Below are 22,638 nucleotides of genomic sequence, written 5' to 3'. Positions count from 1 at the left end.
CTTGGATGTCCTCCTTTAAAATGTTTCTTTTTAATATTCTTAAGGAACTAGCTGCCTCTGAGCAACAGAAAGATCAGGAAATACAGGATTACATCATGTCACTGGAGCATAGATATAAGGAAATTAAACCTGAGATTGTGGAAACAAAATCTGGTTCAATTTCTGTGAAAGCACAATGGAGAACATTTGAAGAAAAATATAGAGCAGAATTGCAACTTGGAGAACGATTGAAATATGAACTTGAAAAGTAAGTCAGACTTTAGAAGCCTAGTAAGCCAGTGCACTGAATTTAAACTCTAGTGAAATGACTCATGTGGCTATTAGAGCCTGAAAGAACATTACCTTCCCGAAATAATATCCATACGTGTACTTCCCTTTAAAACACTTGTATAGGACAGATGGCATTCCTCCACAGCTGTTGTAGGTTGGCTGCAACTTTCTTCCTGTCATTATTATTATTATTTTATTGAATATATTATTCATTTACATTTCAAAGGAACCGTTTCCTAGTTCCCCCTCCCTGAAAACCCCTAACCCATACTTCCCCACTCTGCCTCCAAGAATATGACCTTACACCCAACCCACTCCCACCACCACACCCCATCCATTTCCCCTTACTGGGGCATCTATTGAGCCTTCACAGGACAAAGGACCGCTTTCCCCACAGATGCCCAATAAGGTATTCCTCTGCCACTCCTTTGGCTGGAGCCATGTGTACCCTTTGGTTGATGGCTTAGTCCCTGGGAGCCCTGAGGCATCTCTTTGGCTGACATCATCAGTCTTCCTATAGGGCTGCAAACCCCTTCAGCTCCTCCAGTCTGGTCCCCAACTCCTCCACTGGGGACCACGTGCTGAGTCCAATGATTGCCATTAGCACCTTCCTCTGTATTTGTAAGGCTCTGGCAGGGCCTCTCCAGAAACAACCATAACCCTCTCCTTTCAGTATGCTCTTCTTTTCATCCATAATAGTTTTGGGGTTTGATGACTGTTTATAGGATGAATCCTGAGGTAGGACAGTCTCTGGGTGGCCTTTCCTTCATTCTCTGCTCCACACTTTGTCTCCATAATTGTTCCTGTGAGTATTTTGTTCCCTTTCTCAGAGGAACCAAAGTACCCCCACTTTTGGTCTTCCTTCTTGAGCTTCCTGTGGTCTGTGAATTGTAACTTGTTTATTTTGAGATTTCGGGCTAATATCCTCTTATCAATGAGTGCATACCATGTGTCTTCTTTTGTGATTGGGTTATCTCACTCAGGATGACACTTTCTAGTTCCATCCATTTCCCTAAGTATTTCAAGAATTTATTGTTTTTAATTGCTGAATAGTACTTCATTGTGTCTATATGCCACAATGTCTGTATCCATTCTTCTGTTGAAGGACATCTGGGTTCTTTCCAGCTTCTGCCTATTATAAATAAGGCTGCTATGAACATAGTGGAACATGTATCTTTATTATATATTGGAAGAGCATGTATCTTTATTATATGTTGGATAGCTAGGTCCTCATGTAGTACTATGTCTAATTTTCTGAGGAACCACCAAACTGATTTCCAGAGTGGTTTTACCAGCTTGGAATCCCACTAGCAATGAGGAAGTGTTCCTCTTTCTCCACATCCTCTCCAGCATCTGCTGGCCCCAGGAGTTTTCATCTTAGGCATTCTGACTGGAGTAAGGTGGACTCTCAGGGTTCTTTTGATTTGCATTTCCCTGATGACAGAGTATGATGAACATTTCTTTAGAGCCATTCGAGTTTTCTCAGTTGAGATTTCTCTACTTAGCTCTGTACCCATTTTAGTAGAGTTATTTGGCTCCCTAGATTCTAACTTCTTGAGTTCTTTGTATACATTGGATATTAACCCTGTATAAGATGTAGGAATGGTAAAGATCTTTTCCCAATCTGTTGGATGCCATTTTGTCCTATTGACAATGTCCTTTGACTTATATAAGGTTTGTGGTTTTATGAGATCCCATTTGTCGATTCTTGTTCTTAGAGCATAAGCCATTAGTGTTCTATACAGGAAAATTTCCCCTGTGCCCATGTGTTTAAGGTTCTTCCCCACTTTCTCCTCTATAAACTTCAGTGTATCTGGATATTTTTGTATTTATTTTATTTTATTTTTTTTATTCGATGTATTTTTTATTTAAATTTCAAATGTTTTCCCCTTTTCTGGACCTCCACTCCCCAAAAGTCCCATAAGCCCCCTTCCTTCCCCCTGTTCTCCCACCCACCCATTTCCACTTCCCTGTTCTGGTTTTGCCCTGTACTGCTACACTGAGTCTTTCCAGAACAAGGGGCCACTCCTCTGTTCTTCTTGTACTTCATTTGATGTGTGGATTATGTTTTGGGTATTCCCGTTTTCTAGGTCAATATCCACTTATTAGTGAGTGCATACCATGATTGATCTTTTGAGACTGGGTTACCTCACTTAGTATGATGTTCTTCAGCTCCATCCATTTGCCTAAGAATTTCATGAATTCATTGTTTCTAATGACTGAATAGTACTCCATTGTGTATATACACAACATTTTTTGCATCCATTCTTCTGTTGAGGGATACCTGGGTTCTTTCCAGCTTCTGGCTATTATAAATAGGGCTGCTATTAACATAGTGGAGCATGTATCCTTATTTCATGCTGGGGAATCCTCTGGGTATATGCACAGTGTGAAGATCCTTGATCCACTTGGACTTGAGCTTTGTACAAGGAGGTAAGAATGGATCAATTTGCATTTTTCTTTATGCTGACCTCCAGTTGATACAGCACCATTTGTTAAAAATGCTGTCTCTTTTCCACTGGATGTTTTTAGCTCCTTTGTCAAATATCCAGTGACTGTAGGTGTGTGGGTTCATGTCTGGGACACTTCCTTCCCTTTCCATAATAAAAGTTTACTTGAGGTGTGGACATTCAGCTAAGTACATATGCATGTTGGTTATTTTGAATTGCTACTTCATACAGCTGTAATTTTGGAACTCTCCTCATCAAATGTTCACTTAAGTAGAAGTGTTTAAAGGAAGGTTATAATAGAAACACAAAGAACGTAGCACACACCACAGAGTCTATTATTCTGGCTATTGGAATGTTATGTCTCTGTAATAGGAAATTTGTATGTTACCTAGAGGGACTCTGGTACATTAATGCTTTTCTAATTTACAAAAGGAACTATCCCTGCTGTTGACCTTAATGTCTACTGCAGGGGTGAACAGAAATATAGATTATGAAGTTGCTAAACATAATTGCTCATTCAGTATGAGAGGGAGGGCTACATGAATGGCAAAAAGGGCAGGCCTCACAACTAATAACTCGACGAAGATCTTATAGTTTACTGGCCTCAGGGGTAGCCTGACTCACCAAATTCATGTTTCACTTTGCCATTTAATTTTATATCTGTACTATATATGTTTTATAAATTTATGCATATTTAAATGCCTATGAGTATGACATAAAAAATGTATCAACCAACTAAACATTTCTTAACTTGTTACACTTTAAATACAGGGGTATCAACAATTTTTTAAGTATAACCCTTCTAGAAAGCAGTAGATTTGGTTATAAAATTGTGCCTCTTTGCTTACGTGTTCAACCTCTCTGAAGCTCTTGAATCACCATAATTTAGGAGAGTCCACATGATAAGTAGCTGGTTAGCACAAAACACAATGAATGACATTTTTGTAGTTTTTTTTTTATATTGATTTGTTCAGGCTTTTTTAATTTAATGTTTACTTATTCAGTTTATTTCTTACTCACTGCTGCCCCCAACCTGTCATCCCTTCTCACAATCATTCCCTCCTTTCCCACTCTCCTTGACCTATGAGTGGATGGGGGCACACTGGCTTTCTGCCTCCCTGGCACTTCAAGGCTCTGCAGGGCTATGACCTCCTTTTCTACTGGGACCAGACAAGGCAGCCCAGCTAGATGAATATATCCCAAGTATATAATATAGCTTTTGGGATAGATCCTGCTCCAGTTGTTCAGGACATACAAAATAACCAAGCTGCACATCTGCTACATATGTGTAGGGAGGCCCAGGTCCCGTCTGTTTAAGTTATCTGGTTGGTGGTTCAGTCTCTGAGATTCCCAAAGGTCCACCTTAGTTGAATTGTTGGTATTACTATCCCCTTATGAGCTACAATCATTCCTCTTATTCTTTCTGAAGAGGCCCCAAATCCTTCCACTATTTGGCTGAAGGTGTGGGCATCTGTGTGTGTCAGTTGACTGTTGGAGCCTTATAATGCACAGCCATGCTAGATTCTAGCCTGCTAGTATAACAGAGTATCATTAGTAGTGTCAGGGTTTAGTGCTTGTCAATGGGATGCATTTCAAGTTGGGATAGTTATTGGTTAGCTGTTCTCTCAAACTCTGCTTCATCCACAGTCCCTCTATTTCTTGGAAAAAGAACAAGATTTCTCTCAAAAATTTTGTGAGTTGGTTGTGTCCCTATTGCCAGACTGAAGATCCTGCCTGGCCACAGGAGGCTGCCTAATAAGGCTCCATATCCTAAATGTTGTGAGTCACTGCTAAGGACACCCCCATTGATTTAGAGCTCCCCCCCCCTACCCCATTTCTTTGTCTCTCCTGGAGATCCATCCTACCTACCCACTACCCAGTAATTTGCATTTTCCAGTAATTCTTATGGGAATCCTGACATCCCCCATGCCCCTCCACACTCCTGAACACACCCACACCCTCTCTCCTTCAATTATTCTCTCCCACAATGTTCCCTCTCTCCATCTACCTTCCACCACTACTCCATTCTTCCTTCTAAGTGAGTCTCAAGCATCCTTGTTTGTGCCCTCTTTCTGTCTAGCCTCCTTGGATTTGTGGAATGCAGCATGAGTGTCCTTTATTTTATGGCAAATATTCAATTATATGCGTATACATACTATTCGTGTCCTTTTGGGAATCTTGATATTCTCAAGATTCATCTCTACCTGAAAAATTCAAAATGTCTTTGGTTTTCATGGCAGAATGGTATTTCAATTTTAGATATATCACATATTTTTTGTCCATTCTTAAGTTTAGGAACACCTAGGTTGTATCCAGTTTCTGGATATTACAAATTAAATTGTTATGAACATAGCTATGGAAATGTCTTTGTGGAATGGTGGAACATGTTTGGGTATATGCCTAGAAGTAGTAAATTTGGGTCTTGAGGTATTCCTAGTATTCGGAGAAACCACCAAATTGTTTTCCAGAGTCGTTGTACCAAGTCTTTGAGTAGATACCATGTAGCCATGCTTTTGTTTCTATACCAACACCAGGCAGTTTTATCCTTATTGCTCTGCAGTACAGTTTGAGGTCACAGATATTGATTTCTTCTGAAGTTATTTTATTTTTCAAGATTGTGTTTACTAGCCTGAATTTATTATTTTCCATATGGAGTTGAGATTTGCTCTTTCAAGTTCCATAAAAATGGGATTTTTGATGAGAATTGCATTGAACCTGAAGACTGCTTGGTAAAATATCCATTTTCACAAAATTAAAGCTACCTATCCATAGCTACCTATCAGGAGATTCTTTTATCTCCTGATACCTTCTTAAATTTCTTTCTACAGGCACTTTAATTTCTTGCCATACTGATCTTTAACTTGCTTCATTAGAGAGTTACACCAAGATATTTTATATTTTTGTGCTCATCACAAAGGGTGTTTTTCTTCATTTTTTGGCCCATTTATTCATTTTATAAAGGAAGACTATTAATTGCTTTCAGTTTATTTTGTATCCATCTAATTTTCTGAAGTTGTTTATCAACAGGTGATGTTCTCTGGTAGAATTTTGGGAGTCAGTTATGTATAGAATCATATTATCCAGTAATAAGAATATGACTTTTTCTTTTCTAATTTTAATCACCTTGATCTCCTTTTACTGTTTTATTGCTATGACTTGAACTTCAAGTACTGTTTTGAATTGGTAAGGAAAGAGTGAGCAGCTTTTTCATGTTCCTGATTTTCATCGAATTGCTTTAAGTTTCTCTCCCTGTATCCTGATGTTGGCTACTGGGTTGTTGTATATTTCTTTGAGAATGTTTAGGTATGTGTCATGTATCCCTGATATTCCTAATACTTTTAAAATGAAGGACTGTTGTATTTTGTCAAAGACTTTTTCAGCATCTGATGAGATTATCATGCCATTTTTCCCAGTTTCTTTATATTGTGGTTTAGCTTGATGGATTTTCATTTAGTGAACCCTTCCTGCATCTTTGGGATAAACCTATTTGATTATAATGGGTGATGTTTGTGATGTGTTCCTTGGTTAAATTTAGAAGTAATATATAGAGTATTTTTGCACCAATATTCATAATAGAAATGGGTTTGAAGTCCTTTTGCTTTGTTGAGTCTTTGTGTGGTTTAGGTATCAGGCTGACTGTGGCCTCATAGAATAAGTTTGACAGTGTTCCTTTGCTTCTATTTTGTGGAGTGTTTGAGGAGTATTGGGGTTAGCTATGCCTTGAAAATCAGCTGTAATTCTGCATAAAAATCATCATATTCATCCCATTTCTTTGTTTGTTTTGGGAGACTTTTGAAGAATGCTTCTATTTCCTTAATTTTCATAGGATTATTTAGATAGTTAATGTGATCTTTATTTAAGTGTTATTTGTCTGGGCAATCCGCCACTTAGTTTAGATTTTGATTTTGTGTAGTACAGGTGTTTAAGTGGGAGCTTATGGTTGTTTGAATTTCCTTAGTTTCTGTTATGTATTTATTTTTTACCACTGATTTTTTTTTTAAATTTTGGTACTGTCTCTCTACCTTTAAATACTTCAGATAAGGATTTGTTATTTTGCTGATATTCTCAACAAACCAGATATAGTTTTTTTTGAATCATTGGATTATTTTCTTTGTTTCCAATTCATTTATTTCAACATTGAGTTTGACTATTTCCTGCCATCTACAGCACTTTGGTGTGTTTGCTTCCTTTTCTTCTCCATCTTTCAAGTGTGCTATTAAGATATTAGTATGTGATGTATACATTTTTTAATGAAGGCATTTAGTATTATGGGCTTTCCTCTTAGCACTGCCCTCATTTTGCCCTATATGATTGGATATGTTGTGCCTCTATTTTCAGTGAATTCTGGAAAGTCTTTAATTTTCTTTCTTTTTCTTCCCTGACAAAGTGATTGTTGGGTAGAGAGTTCTTCTCTTTCCATGAATATTTGCTCTTTCTCATCTTTCTATTGTTGATGTCCAGCCTTAGTCCATGGGGAGCTCATAAGTTTCAAGTGTTTAGTTCAATTTTCTTGGATCTGTTGAGGCTTGCTTTCTGCTTGATTATATCATCAATTTTGGAGAAGGTTCTGTGAAGTGCTGGGATTAAAATATATCCTTTTGTGCTTTGGAGAAAGGTTCTGTAGATGGCTGTTAGATTCAGTTGTTTCCTGAATCAACTGTTAATTTCATGATTTCTGTGTCTAATTTCTGTCTTGGTGACCTTTCCATACCTGAGATTGGGGTTTTGAAGTCTCCCACTATTAATATGTGGGGTTTGATGTGATATTTAAGCTTCCGCAGTGTTTGTTTTACACATGTGTGTACTCATGTGTTTGGGGCATAGCTGTTCAGAATTGATATATCTTCTTGGTAGATTTTTTTTTTCTTTCATTAGTGTAAAGTGTCCTTCTCTGTCTCTTTGATTAATTTTGGTTGAGAATCTATTTTACTTTATATTATAATTGATACTCCAGTTCTCCATTTAAGAATATTTGCTTGGGAAACTTTGTTCCAACCCTTTACTCTGAGATAATGTTTGCCTTTATTGCTGAGATTTGTTTATTGTATGCAGCATAGTGATGGATCCTATTTTGCATCACTTTTTAAAACTTTTTTTAAGCTATTGAGGAAATTCGTCCATTGATATTGAGAGAAATTAATGACCGGCTGTTGGGATTTTCTTTTATTTGCTGGTTTGTAATTATTTATTTTCTCTGTATGTTCTTGGATGTAGGTATCCTCCTTGCGTGAGAATTTTTCTTCTTGTATTTTTTTGTAGGACTAAATTTGTAGATAAATATAGTTTCAATTTGTATTTGCCTTCAAACATCTTTTTTCCTCTGTCTATAGTGATTGAGAGGTTTGTTGAGTAGAAAAATCTAGGTAGGAGTATTTGTGACATTGCAAGATATGTCACCGTGCCCTTCTACTGCTTTTAGAGTTTCTGTTGAGAAGTCTTGTGTGAATGTAATAGGTATGCTTCTATATATTACTTGACCTCTTTACCTTGAGGAATTTAGTATTTTTTTTCAATAGATTTTCTGTTTTGATTATTCTGTGTTGGTAGGATTTTCATTTCTGGTCCAGTCTATTTGGTGTTCTATAGTTTTGCTTTATAAGTTGTTTCTCCTTGTTTAGATTGAGAAAGTGTTTTGTTATTTTGTTCAGAATATTTTCAGGGCCTTGGAGGTGAGACTCTTCTTCTTCTTCTATTCCAATTATTCTTAAGTTAGGTCATTTAATGATATCACAGATTTCCAGGATGTTTTTTTGTCAGGAAATTTTTAGATTTACCATTTTTGACGGATTTATTTCTTGTATTGTAGCTTCTATGCCTGAGATTCTTTCTTCCATCTCCTCTATTCTTTTAGTTATGCTTGCATCCATTGTTCCTATTCTCTTCCCCAGGTTTTCCAACTCCAGGATTCCACCAGTTTGTGTTTTCTTTATTGCTCCTATTTCGACTTCCTGGTCTTTCATGGTTTTATTTACTTCTTTCACCTGTTTATTTGTATTACTCTGTATATTTTTAAAGGATTTATTTGTTTCCACTTTAAAGACCTCTACCTGTTGGGCTTATGTCCTGTATTTCTTCACAGGATTTATTAATTTCCTCTTTAACGTCCTGTATCATTTCTATAAGATTGAATGAAAGGCCATTTTCTTGTGCTTCAGTTGTAATAAGATATCCTGGGCTTGCTCTAGAAGTTTATCTGTGCTCCGAAGGTGTCATATTGGCCTGACTTTTTAAATTATGTTCTTTTTAGGACGTGTTTCCATCTGTATGACTTTGGTCCTTTGATGTATCTTTTATAGTAGGCGTGGAGGGGGTCTTAAATACAATGGTCCTCCTAGGGCAGGCCTCTGATCGATATCCTTAGATTGTGTGGTAATAGATCTGAAGGTCTCTGTGGTTAAGTAGCTGCAGACCTATTGAAGGTTGAAAGAGAGAATAGGGGGAGAATGGAGGTTCCCCTGGGACATCCGGCTGCTCAGAGCATGTGGGCTTGCTCCAGAGGACTCAGAAAGCAGGGAAGATGGGTTGGGGACTGGAAGCTTACCTGTGTGTTTCAGGCTCAATAGAAGAAGTTGGGCAGACAGGGAGGAGACTGGAGGTCCAGCTGGAATATGAGGCTGCTCAGGCTGTTTAGACATTTTTTGTCTTATTGATTTTCGCCTGTATTTTTTTTAGGGGGGGTGGGCGTTTTGAGTCAAGGTTTCTCTGTGTAGTCCTGGCTGTCCTGGAACTCACTCTGTAGACCAGGCTGGCCTCGAACTCAGAAATCCGCCTGCCTCTGCCTCCCAAGTGCTGGGATTATAGGCGTGCGCCACCACTGCCCGGCTCGCCTGTATTTTTTGATTTCTGATTTTGTGAATATGTGTGTGTAGCTTCTTAGTCTCTTTTGCTTCTTGCTGGTCACAAAGAAATACAAAGAAAAGGCATGGAGTTGGGTTTGTAGGGAGAGGGTAAAACCTTGGAGAATTTGACAGAGGTGAAAATTATGATCAGATTGTAATGCTTTTTAATGAAAAAATAAAATTATGTATCATATATCATTGTTATACACTTAAATTATAAATAGAATAATCGCCAGGTGGTGGTGACACACTCCCTTAATCCCAGCACTCTAGGAGGCAGAGGCAGGTAGATTTCTGAGTTTGAGGCCAGCCTGGTCTACAGAGTGAGTTCCAGGACATCCAGGGCTATGCAGAGAAACCCTGTCTCGAAAAACAACAAAAAAAAAAATGATAAATGGAATATTCATGTTACGTTTTCTAAAATTTTCTGTACATCTATGAACACTAAAATTAATCATTCAATATTATGCCAATATATAATAAAAGTATATGCCTCCTGGGAAAAACAAATCACCTTTGAATTGTCTGAAGTAATTATAGTAATTTAAACTTTCAATTGTTATAGTAGTCATTCTCTGAAATATTTTGACTTGTAAAAGAATGTTTAAACAGAAATCACATTTCTTCTTATAGCAATTGTCAAAATACAATTTTGGGAGTCATTTAGGAAAAGTATGTGACATGAAATGTTTTCCTCTGCAGTATTTACAGCAGTATTGTGGAGTTACAGAACACCAAGTCCAGGCTTGCTTCTGAGAGAAGGATGAACAGGCTGTCACACATCCACACTCACCACAGATCTGTCTCAGAGGGAACCAGTGACAGCAGTCTTCAGAATATCTTTGGGTTCAACAGCACAGGGGCCACGATTTAAGTCCACATTCAAGAAGGAGAGCTTGGTGGGATAGCTTAATAAGGTTAGCTATGCTTTTGTCTCTCTAAGTGTTTCAGGTTTCTGATAGTATTGTATTTTAAGTCTGATGAACCACTGAAGTGTATAGCTGACACAAAATTCTCATTTTTCAGATATGCTCCTTTGTTAACCTGAGTCAGTAAATAGAACATATTTGGAATATTTTAAATTTCTTTCCAATTGGAACTTGAATGATATTTCCAACAAAACCTGAATGTTTGTTGACAAGACACAGTGGGTAGAGGTTCTTGTCACCATTTGACCACAATGTTCATTCCCTGGACCCCATGTAGTATGAGGAGTGAACCTCTTTAGTGTTGTCCTCTGGCTATAACAGAGGAGGTGTGGCATGCACATCAAGACAACTTAAGGTGTATTCCTATTTATATCCATTTTTACCTTTCAGGTGACACTGTTTTATCTGGGACTTAAGTATTTAGTGGTTTTATAAACAATTTTTGGGGTCATATCCACCATTTTCACTTAAAGATTGAAAGTTAAACTCTTAACCGCATGTGCATAGTTGATTTTAAGAATTCCTCCCCTCCTCTGACATAGGCAAATCCATATTTTCTCTCTTTAGAAAACAAATGGTCCAACAAATGAACAAACATACCAAATTTAAACAAAGCAAAACGATAAACCAACAATACATCACCCCAAGACCTTAACATCCAGGAAAAATCACAAGAAACACACAAAACTCCTCCATTGTTAAGCGTTTTAAATATTTTTATATATAAGAAAGCATATATATCAGTAATCTTGCTTAATTATCCTTTAGTAAAAGGGTTCCAAAATGTAACTCAGAAAATATTTTAACTGAAAAAGTCTTTCTGGAAAGTAGCAGAAACTTTTCATATTATCCACTAATAATATTAATTTCTCTTCATCCCATTTATTTGAAAATTTTCTTATTTGAAATTTCCCTAAAACTATCACGGCTTTTAGGAGCACCCAGTAAGTATGTTCTGTCATAGTTTAATTGCAAAGACACAGTGAATAGAGATAATATTCATGTTGATACATATAATTGTTGAGATGGTGGAATTACGTACAGAAATAAAACAGTGCAATTACAAGAATTGTAAATCTGTTGCAGTTTTATTTTCAGTGTGTATCGCTACTATTAAAATGTTCATTTCAACAACCTCTTTTTTTGCTTTGTTTGGTTTTTTGGGGCAGGATTTCTCTGTGCAGCCCTGGCTGTTCTGGAGCTCACTCTGTAGACCAGGCTAGCCTCAAACAAACTCTGAAGAAACATGGAACAGCAGGTTATATTTGTGTAGAGAGAAGCCCTTTGCTTCATATTTTTATTGGCTTTATGTATAAAATGTAAAACACACAGAGGGGGAAATCTAAAGGTGTCTAGGACAGCATTACACTGAAATTGGATCTTTAAATGTATTACTTACATTATTGTGTACTTTAAAAAAGAGAACTAGCTGAGTTTTCATCAGAACTTTTTCATGTTTTTGAAGGCAGGGCAATGGTGTAAGTATTTCCAAGCCATAAAAGTTGGTCCACTTCAAACAAACCTTGAATGAATGTGAAATTGTTAAATATGTCATAATACAGGCAATTCTCATCAGTTATTACTGCAAAATTGGGGTAATGTATCCTTTTACAGGATCATGATGAATTCTGAAATAAGCAAAGATGGGATCCAAGCTATTTTGACGGGATAATTCTCTTAATATTTTCAAGGACAAAGGAGGTCTGTGGCACTTGCAGTTTTCTTGGATTAGTTAGATCATGCTGGACTTCATAAGGAAGATTGTAAATGTCCTTCTGTCCATGTGCAAGACAGAACTCCATAATGTGACCTCTGCTGCATGGCCTACATAAGATACTGAGCTGTTGTTCATCAAAATCTTATGGTTAAGCAAGAACGCAATAACACAGGTCCTAAAATTCTGTAGATGTGGCTATTTCAGCTAGCAATGCAAATATTATAGTAACGTACAGCATCTAGCTGTCTAAATTTATAGCAAATGATGCAAAGGTCTGATAAGATATGGTATACCTGGAACCAGTACTGAGTTTATTATCTCTGGCCCTTAGTGTGTCTCTTTGAATGTTTTTATGGTCAATGTCTCTTTGAATTTTGTCTAAATCTAAGGAGAAATTTTTATCAAAGTTTAGAGCTCTATGTCCAGATTTCCTTTTCACCTTTATTAAATGACCTTTCTCTAAAACATGAAAACTCATGGCTTTGATTACTGTCATAGAGGATAAATTCCTATCTCTTAGTGTCTGTGCTGTGATGATTGGCTTTGACATTCATGTTCACTTGCAAATTTCAAATTCTGGTTTACATACTCAACTCTATGTAGCTAAGCCTATACTGTATTTGTTATTTTTAGAGTTTGTAGATAAATAATAAAATTATCCTTAGCAAGTTTGTGAGTTTTATGGCTAATATTGTAAGTTATATTTATATTTAGCATGTAAAATTCTTTTTAATAACTACAGTTTTTTCCCTTTTGTTCTGCAACGAAATATGTGGATTCCTGCAAAATTTAAACAAGCTCCACTCCTGAGTTACCCTTCCTTCTCTGAGATCAAGTCTTAAAAATGTTCTACAGTTACATCTAATGTAAAATTGGCTCACTTCATGTTTTGATCAAGTAGTACTTCAAATAGGCATAACTTAAATTGCTGTGACAATCAACAAGTACCCTTTTGTGCTTGAGGCTATAACCAGACTCAGGACCTCATAGGTCCCCCACAACTGCAGTGACTCACATCCTTGCAAAACATTCATGTCTACCTTGATGCATTTGTTTGCTTTTGACCAAGGACCTTGTTCAGTGTATCCTCAAATCCACTGTCTTTCAGTATCAGCCTTCTGATCATGCTTTGGGATTTGGGATTGTTGTTATACACCAAGCATTTTTTAAATTAAAATAATTTCTTTAATTCTGTGCTTTTCAAATATCTGTTCAGTCTGTCAACTATTACTCTAAATATTTCGTTCAAATATGTCAAACACACAATATCCAGAAAACTATAAGTTGTTTCATAAGGTAATACTGACTTTGAACAAAATGTTGATTTAATTTACTTATGAACCAACAGCTGGCCAGGTGCATTGCCAGTGGAGCACCTGTCTATTCTGAATTCTAAGTCTAATTACTATTCTAGTTCTTGGGCCCTAAGGGCACACTTGCATGGGACTGTTTGTTGCCTCAGGCCAGTGCCTCATACCTGCTTGCTTTGCTTTCTTTTATCTCATATATAAACCACATAGTCAATCATCATGGAGCATATGTTAGATAAGCTGTTGGTGAGACATTCCTGTCTCCAGCCATCTATGGCTTAGGCTAATAGTAGAGCACTTTGAGCTAGATGTCATGATAACCAGAGAGACTGCATGCTTTAGCATGAAAAATATTAGATAAAACTTTATGAAGTTCATGGACATATTTTACTTATTTTCTTATGTCTCTCACAAAGTCTTTCATATATTTTTCTCATCTGGAACTAATACTTGAGTGTCTCAGTCACACAATGCCTCAATTTTAATTGGAAAAAATCAGGATACTTTTTATTCTGATTGGACACATTACACTAAGACACTTGGAATTTCTCTTTTTGAGTTAGTATAGTGAGAGTGGGTCTAACACCTTAAACGTCATAGTTTTGCTGTTGCAAATATGTACATAGATTTAGGCAGACATCTTTGGGATTTATACATTCTGTTGTGAGTCATCTTTTCTTCCAAAAATGATGTACACACATGATCCAAAAACGTGCTTGTGTTGTCATTTTATATAGGGATCTTGTCAGACTGTGTGGGGCAGTGGTGCAAATCATCAGTTCTGTATTCTTGGTTCTCTGTATTCCCATGGCTACTCTGTGAACTCTATCACCCTAGCCAGCTTATTTTCATTTGTCTTCATTTAATTTTATTTTTTAAAAGATTTATTTATTTATTTATTTATTTAATGTATAGGTGTACACATCACAGTTTTCAGACATATCAGAAGAGAGCATCAGATCTCCATTTCAGGTGGTGGTGAGCTAGTCCCTGGTTTCTGGCAACTGAACTCAGGACCTCTGGAAGAAGAGTGAGTGCTCCTAACTGGTGACTCATCTCTCCAGCACTCTTCTTCATGTTAGACAAGGAACTTTGTTGACTAATTCAGAATGTTGTGTGGAGGTGAGAGGATGATATTGTCTCCAGGTATCCTATCTACAGCTTACCTCACTCAATTCAGCACAGGGTTGGGGACAAGCAAATCAGGAAGACATGGGTTCACAAGTGTAGCCACACCCAATACTTGTCTCACAGCAGAGAGAGTTTGCAAGGGGAGGAAAAGGAAGACCTCCAGTTACCTTGCAGAGAGAGATAGATCCTTGAGATTGGATTCTTAATGAGAAGTCTGGGAGATAGTGGAGGAATCTGGGACTAGAGAAGTATTTTTTATTTGTAGATCAGAAGGGCTCAAAGTTCCTCTGTTCCACCCCATATGCCCTTTTGTTCTGTCACAGGTACCTTTTTGTAACTGGTATTCTTAGACACTGAGGTCTCCTACATATGTTGCTATGTCTTTAAGTTTGTTTTCTAGGAACAAATCACCAAAAACAGAAGTTTGAAAACAAATAAGAGATTGAGTTTATCTCAGCTGTAGAATTATGGTCTTTTGTATTTTCCCTGACAATTGCTCCCTTAATGATGGCCCGTCTGGGCCACCCAAATGAGCAATGTGACAGTGGCTGGCTAAATATGAATTTACCAAAAAGAAGGAAAAAGGCAAAAGTCAAACAACTACACTATGGGTCGCTGTTCTAGGCAAGTTCTGCAAGATCATACAAATCTATGGAAAGGGAAGTCTTTATTTTTAAGTTTTTTAGGTTACTCCAAATGGATTTCATTGTAGCATTTTCATATGTGTGTGTGTCATACTTCATTCTTATGCATCCCTAATCCCCACTGGCTTTCCCCATACACACAGCAGTAGTATTCTGATCTGAACAAAGCCTGAGCTGAGTGAGACTCACAACATGACAGTATCATTGCATCACCATCCCCATCACCAAGCACCTCTTAGATTGCAGATCTCTTGGCACTACCCTCATGTATTAGAATAAAACAACCTGTGGGAAAATTTAAATATACAATCTGTTAGTGAAGGTATTTATGGAAATTCATAACGACATTACTAAAGGAGTTGCGATTATTTAATCTATGTAATTTTATTTATTTGCATTCTAGTAATTTTCCCCACTCAGTCCTCCTCTTATGCTTCATTCCATTCCTCCTCCCTCTTGCCTCAGAGAGGGTGGTTCCCCCACCAGGCCTCACCTTTTCCTGGGGCTTCAAGTCCATCAAGGTTTCAGCACATCATCTCCCACTGATGTTAGACCAGGCAGACCCCTGCTACATATGTTCCAGGGGCCTTGGACGAGCTTTTCTGTGCTCCTGGTTGGTGGCTCAGGCTCTGGTAGCTCCTTGGGGTCTGGATTAGTTGAGAATGGTGATCTTCATAAAGACCCTTCCAGCTTCTTCAATCCTTCCCTAATTAAACCATTGGTGTTCCCAACATCAGTCCAATTGTTGGGTGTAAGTATCTGCTTCTGTGTCAGTCAGCTGCTGATTGGGCCTCTCAGAGGGCAGCTGCACCTGCCTCTTTTCTGTAAACACATCAGAGCATGGTAGTGTCAGCCCTTGGTGGCCTCCCATGATATGGATCCAAAGTTGCCTTTCCTTCAGTGCTTGGGGGAATGGGGGTAGAGATAGGAAGATACTTTAGACTTGATGATTGCCAGTCTAGTTCCAGGTTCAATAAAAGATACTGCCTCAAGTGACTAATGCAGAGGACAAAGCAAGATGTGGAAGAGTACACACACACACACACACACACACACACACACAAACACAGGAAACCAAGACTAGAGAAGGCTCAGCTGGTAAAGTGTTTATGAATGCATAAAGACCTGGATCTTATTCCCCAGAACCCACACAAAAAATCTAGGCATTATGACACACCCCTCTAATTCCAGCACAGCAAAGGCAGAGGTGGCAGGGACACCTGAGCCTTGATGGCCAGCCAGCCTGGTCTGCTAGGTGAGTTCCACATCAAGAAAAGATCCTTGTCTCGAAATACTAAAGGGCAGAGTGCGTGGCTTCAATGAGCGTGGCCCCCACAGGCTCATGGGGTTTGAATACTTGGTTTGCAGCTGATGGAACTGTCTAAGAAGGATTGAGAGCTATGGTTTGGTTGGAGAAAGTGTATCCGGTAGGGGTGGCCTTTGAGGTTTCAAAAGCCTGGCACCCTGTCCAGTTCTCTCAGTCTCCTGCTTCAGGATCAAGAAGCCTCTCTGCTCTTCCTGCCACCACGCCCTTGCCTTGCCCATTAGGAACTCTGACCCTCTTGAACTGTAAGCTTAATTAAACACTGTCTTTTATAAGTCGCCCCAGTCACAGTGTTTCAGCACAGCAACAAAAAGTAACTAATATTGGGCCTGAAGACCAAAGCCAGAAGTCTTCTAGCCTCCATGTATCTCCATCACACAGGCAAGTGCACCAGCACACACCTATGCTCACACATGCTGTGGGGGAGGGGAGAAAACAAAGCAGGTTCCCAGGACCATGCTGCAACAAAACACAGGTTGGCAAACCCAAGGAAACTCTCAGAAAGCATGGAAGAAAAGCGAGGAGACCCTAGACTGCTGTCAATAGGGTGGCTCTAGGGCAGGAACCTCGCAGTGTGTGAAAAGGCAAATGAGTAGCTTCTTTGTTCTGGACAACCTTGCCCATGACGGACACAGCTTTTCTGTGAGAGTAAGAGAATGGTTCTGGGGGCCAAGGATCCCTGATGAAGCTTACAGGAACAAGGCACTTCCCTAGGCCAAGCCACCAGATAAGACAGTGTGGCTCTCAACCCTTCCGCGCATGGGAAGAAAGAATGGGGCCACCAGATACATCCAAGGTGATTCTTTATGCCATAAATTAGGGCCACTGTTGGATTTGATAGCCACATCAGACCTTCTTCATATTCGGGCTATTTAACTTCAAATCTACTTTGCACAGAAGACAGGGGGTGACAGGCCAGCAGCCCACAGGCCTGTTTTGACTGTATCTCATCAGGGCCAATGGTCCCTAAAAGTTCCCCCTTGCTGGCATTTGGCTCAGATTAGGAGATCCCTTTCTATTCCATACTCAACTGTAATCTTAACTCTGACTCCAGCCTCTTGGGCTACCCGGTAAGCTTTAAAGAGAGCATCACGCTTAAAATCATGGAACACCGCCCAGAGAGGAGACCCAGCAGCTGAGAGCACTTTCTGCTCTTCCAGAGGACGTGGGTTTGATTTCCAGGATTTACGTGGTGGCTCACAACCATCCAAAAGTTCCAGTTCCAAGGGATCAAACACCCTCTTCTACCCTCCCCAGGAACTGGGCACACATACGGTACCCATACATACATCCAGGCAAAATACTCACACACACAAACCAAATCTAAAATAAAAAAAAAAGTTTTTTAAAGCACAGAATGTTAGCTCTGAGAACCCTTTTATTTCATTTCCTTTTCTTCCAAGAAAATTCCTTAAATGAGTAGTTCTCAAGGTCCGTAATGCCCTGACCCTTTAATACAGTTCCTCATGTTGTGGTGACCCCTCAACCATAAAATTATTTTGTGGCTATTTCATAATGGCAGTTTTGCTACCGTTATGACTCATAATGTAAATATCTGATATATATCTGATGCACAGCCCCTGTGAAAGGGTCATTAGAACCCCCCCAAAGGATTCAAAACTCACAGGTTGAGAACCACTGCCTTAGACGGTCAGTCACAAGGACAGTCATAATGGCTTACAGACACTGAACACTCTTAAGCACTAGGCCAAGAGATTTACATATTTTAATCTAATGAGTTCAATATGGCTTTGGTTTTGGTCTCCCTTTTGAATCAGGGGAACCTGAGACATGCGTGCCCTCCTCTAATCTCGCTCCTACATTGTGAAGACACCTTACCAAGCACTAACCCTTGGGCATCCAAAGCCTAGGAGTAGCAATGGCTCATGGCAAACAGGAAGCAAAAAAAGGAATCCAGGAACTAGCCAGAGCAGGATCCAGTCCCAAAGGCATAGCCCAAGTGATTTATCTGCTCCAGGTAGGTGGATCTTCTGAAACATCCACAGCCCCCCACCCTAGCTGGGCACCAAGACTGTGACAGAGAGGAAGGTGAACATCTCAAATTCAAACTGGAACACATAAGATATAACTCTTGTCTCTTCTGACTTCTTCCTATTTCTAACAGGCACTTTACACTTGAACATGTAATAATGTTTGCACTGCATTTGCTCTTTGTCATGCTGAGAGAGAGACAGGAGGATACATCATTTAGAAGAGCATTCTTGATGCCTTCAACCATGACTTAGTTGTCATAAACAATAGGACTTATTGTTCTGCCAAGTCACAGACTGTGCAGCCAGTTCTTACCCTGTTGTCTTCCTGGATCTCCCAGTCACTCGAGAAAGTTGTCAGCTGCTGCCCTTGGGAACAGTTAGCAAACTGGAAAAGGCTGGAAAACATCCTTCTGTTCTCCTGTGTGTCTGGAAAGATGGCATCTTGGAAATTGACTCCGTGCGGCAAGAGATTGTAATTTTCATCCATCCTAAGGGGAAATGGTCAAAGCAGAGACATAGGTGAGGCGAATGGAGATGGGCCAGATGCAGTCTGGTTTACAAAGGACAGAAACTGTCTTGCTAATGTCACCATGAAGTCTGGCATGGTTCTCAGGAAGGGACTTCTACCATTAACACTTCTCATTGCTTTCTTCTTTGCTTGAGTCTAGCTTAAGGGTTTCTAAAGAATGGAATCTAGACAAGGCACAAGGTCTCAGGTGTTGGCATTCCTGTGGGTCTGTCTCCCATGTCTTATAATGTCCGTTGCTTCCTGGTGAGCAGACAGAAGTTGTAATGTGACCTGGATTTAAGCCTCACTGCTACATTGCTACTTGTGATGCGAAGCCAGCTTCTTCTTTAAGCACCATTGTCTTCCTGTCTGCTACAACAGGACTGTAATAGAATATACTCTCTTGGTGTTATCATGGGGATCACAATGGAAAACTGTAAAGGTGACTCAGTGGGTAAGAGCACTTCCTGCTCAAGTGTGAGGACCCAAGGTCAAATCCATAGCACCCCCATAAAAAGCCTGTTGTGACTGGGCATGCCAGTAACACAAACACTGGGTAACAGAGACGGGCAGATCTTGAGAACCTGCCAGCCCAGCCTAGCCTAAACGGCAAGTTTCCAGGTCGATGAGAAGCCCTATCTCAGGGAAATAAAGTGGATAGAGACAGAAAAAGATGCCACATGTACTCCAGTGCATGCACCACATACACACCTAGCACACACATCCAACAGGCACAAGGATAACAAAGAACTTGGCACACAGTGAATGTGGTGCAAATATTAATGAATGTTTTCACACGCCCAAGTGTAAAGTGTTTATTAGAAATAGAAAGGAAAAAGAGATGAGAAATCTAGCCTAAGGGTTCCAGTTTGAATTGGAGATGTTCCTCTTCCTCTCTGTTTCAACCTTGGTACCCAATTGGGGTGGGAAGTTTCTGGAGAGTGGATCTACCTGGAGGAAATAAATCACTGGGGGGTGCGGGGATGCCTCTGGGGCTATATCCTGCTGTGACCCCGCCTATATTCCTGTCTGCTTCCTGTTGGCCAAGGGATGAAGCTCTTCTGCAGAGCACTGCCTCAGTCATCTGCCCCAGTGCACAGGGCCACACAGCCAGAGAATGAGCCAAAATAACCCTCTCTGCTTTCTCTCAGTCACTGGGAGTGAGCAAGAGGGGAGAGGAAGGCTGGACCAGAGGAGGAAGGCCTGGTGTGCAGCTGTTAGCCTACTTCAGGGCAAGACAGCCCTATGAAAAGACGGTCCATCACAGCCTTGTGTAACTTTCTGCCAACAGATCACCGCAAGAGATGAAAACATTGGCTGACCACCGCGCAGTCACTGGACCATGTTGTGATTTAAAAAAATACAATAATGAGCAAAAGTCCAACAGTGCCTGCTCCTTCCAGAGCTTTCATCCAGTGGAAAATAAAGCCGCGTCCAGTTGTTTTATAGCTGGGCTTTCAGTGTTTCCCCTAAATACAAACAAAAGGCCGGCTTGGATTTCTTTGTATCAAGACAAGGCACGCTTGCAGTGCTGGCTGACTTTATTTAGAAACTATACTTTCCAGACAATTACAGAAAAAAAATTTAAGAAATCAACCTAATCTGGTACGTAGTTCACAACTGCCAACGCAAAGCAGAACACACATTCTAAACTTAGCCTGTCTTCAATATGGAAAGCACATGTGGCCTTGAGTTTACAGATCCCCTGCTGCGGAGATCACCACTTTCTCTCTCAGAGACTTCAAAACTGAATCTGCAGCCAGTGGTCAGAATCTTTCCGGAGAACCTTGGTACAATTAGTAAGACTGAGGCTATTACCTTGGCCTCTCTCTCTCTCTCTCTCTCTCTCTCTCTCTCTCTCTCTCTCTCTCTCTGCTGTTCTAGATCCATCTTAATTTGAATTAGAAACAACCCACAAAGCTTGGGGGTTCCAGCTGCTGTTTTCCACCTGCGATTTAGGTTGAATTGCGATTTAGGTTGAATTCAGTAGTCGATATAAATGAACTGAATTTGGGGGGATTTGCTGTCACAAGATTGGAGGTGTCTACATAGGATCCACCACCTGCCTGATGCCCTTCTGCACTCTTCCAAGCATTGTGGTGCTGGGGTCTTTACCTTTCCCACCAGCGGGCTCTCAGTAAAGCTCTGCTAATTTGAATTACAGGGCAGCTGGTCAAGATTGAGACCTGGGGAGAGGGGGGCGGGGCTGGGGGCGGTGCCGGGCAGGGAGCTGCTTTCTGGCATCCAGTGGGTAGGAAAGGAGAACATTGGTGTACCTTAACCAACAGGGCTTCCCCAGGAGCTTCGCGAGCTTCTATCATGATTTGCTTCTCGCTTTTATCCAGATGGGAATTGGTGGAGGGGAGGAGCGTGAGAGCGGCCTCTGAGGGAACTGGCTGGAAACTTACACTTGAGAAGTTCAGACAGAACTTCCAGAAGCCAGACAGAATCCCACCAACTGATGGCAAAGGTTATCGTTCTCAAAACGTCAAATGGGTGTTTGGAAAGCACTTTGATAGCATGAGCGTTTGATCCCAGCACTCGGGGGACTGAGGCAGGAAGATAACCCGGGGAAAACAGAAAAACCCGGTCTCAATAAACAAAAAAAGCACCTCGATATTTTTGCCTTTAATCCCAGTCTGTGCGTATTACTCCAAAAGCATATATGTATCTTAAACATCTTTAGCCAAGGATGGTCAGGATCTTCGTAGAAGACAGCAAAGAGAGAATGAACAGCCTACTAAGTCTTGTTTAGTTTTTTGGGGGGTGGGGGTGGGAGGAGCGGGCTCCCTGAGGCGCTTCTGACTTGCTACAGGTAGCCCGCAGAGGGGGGCAGGCTCACCTTACAAAGAAGAAATAGGAGTAGTCCTGGACCACCGTGTGGGAGTGGCAGGAGAAGTAGCCCAGACCGGTAAAGTTGAGCCTGGAGCCGGCGGGCACCTCCAGCATACTGCCCCACGCCTGGTCACACAGCATCTCCACCTCCGCGGAGTAGAAGAGCCCTCCCTCTCCAGCTTGGTACTGCCACGGCAGGTAGTTGTAGAGGCCGGGCACCTCGGGGTGCAGCGCCAGCACCTTGGCATACACGATGGTCTCGGCCAGCTCGGCGCGGCAGCCTTCGCTCAGGGGTCTCCACTCCGACTGCAGCTGGCAGGCTCGCGCGGGCGCCTGGGAGGCGGCGAGGTAGAGTGCAGCAAGCAGCAGCGGGAGCGGCTTGCCGGCGGCTAAGCTCTAGCCCGGGCGCAAGGCATGCCCGGGTGCCGGGGGCAGCGGGGAGCCGGGAAGCCCGCAGCTCCTACCGGGGAACCACGGCCGGGGCGCTCGGCTGCACGCGCTCCGGAGAGCTGGGTGCGCGGCTAGCAGTATGACCGGGATCACCATGCCCTGGCCTTCTCCCCGCCACGCTTAAAAAGGGTCGAGAGGACGCGAAGGGACGGGCGGGTACTGGGGCGTGGACCGCGGCAGGGGCGGGGAGTCAGGCAACCCGGCAAAGGTCCTAGCAGGGCTCCCGGGAGGAAGGGG

At 40.9% G+C, this 22,638-nt stretch overlaps 3 protein-coding genes across 4 annotated transcripts in view; 1 reads left to right on the top strand and 2 right to left on the bottom strand.

Annotated features, from left to right (window-relative positions):
- LOC127665122 (ankyrin repeat domain-containing protein 26-like) overlaps nucleotides 1-14,831 on the top strand; it is a 922,395-nt gene extending 907,564 nt beyond the window's left edge. Inside the window, exons 25-27 of the mRNA XM_052157533.1 lie at nucleotides 45-247; nucleotides 10,262-10,476; nucleotides 14,431-14,831. Of these exons, the coding sequence (XP_052013493.1) occupies nucleotides 45-247; nucleotides 10,262-10,433 (375 nt within the window). The 3' untranslated portion in view covers nucleotides 10,434-10,476; nucleotides 14,431-14,831. The remainder of the gene's footprint in view (nucleotides 1-44; nucleotides 248-10,261; nucleotides 10,477-14,430) is intronic.
- The window catches only part of LOC127665124 (uncharacterized), a 565,077-nt gene that overhangs the window by 270,798 nt on the left and 271,641 nt on the right, over nucleotides 1-22,638 (bottom strand). The window lies entirely within an intron of this gene.
- The window catches only part of LOC127665123 (ankyrin repeat domain-containing protein 26-like), a 484,272-nt gene that overhangs the window by 251,905 nt on the left and 209,729 nt on the right, over nucleotides 1-22,638 (bottom strand). The window lies entirely within an intron of this gene.

The sequence above is a fragment of the Apodemus sylvaticus genome, chromosome 14 (assembly GCF_947179515.1).
Source record: "Apodemus sylvaticus chromosome 14, mApoSyl1.1, whole genome shotgun sequence".
NCBI classification, from domain to species: Eukaryota; Metazoa; Chordata; class Mammalia; order Rodentia; family Muridae; genus Apodemus; species Apodemus sylvaticus.
This window is presented reverse-complemented; position numbering and strand designations above follow the sequence as displayed.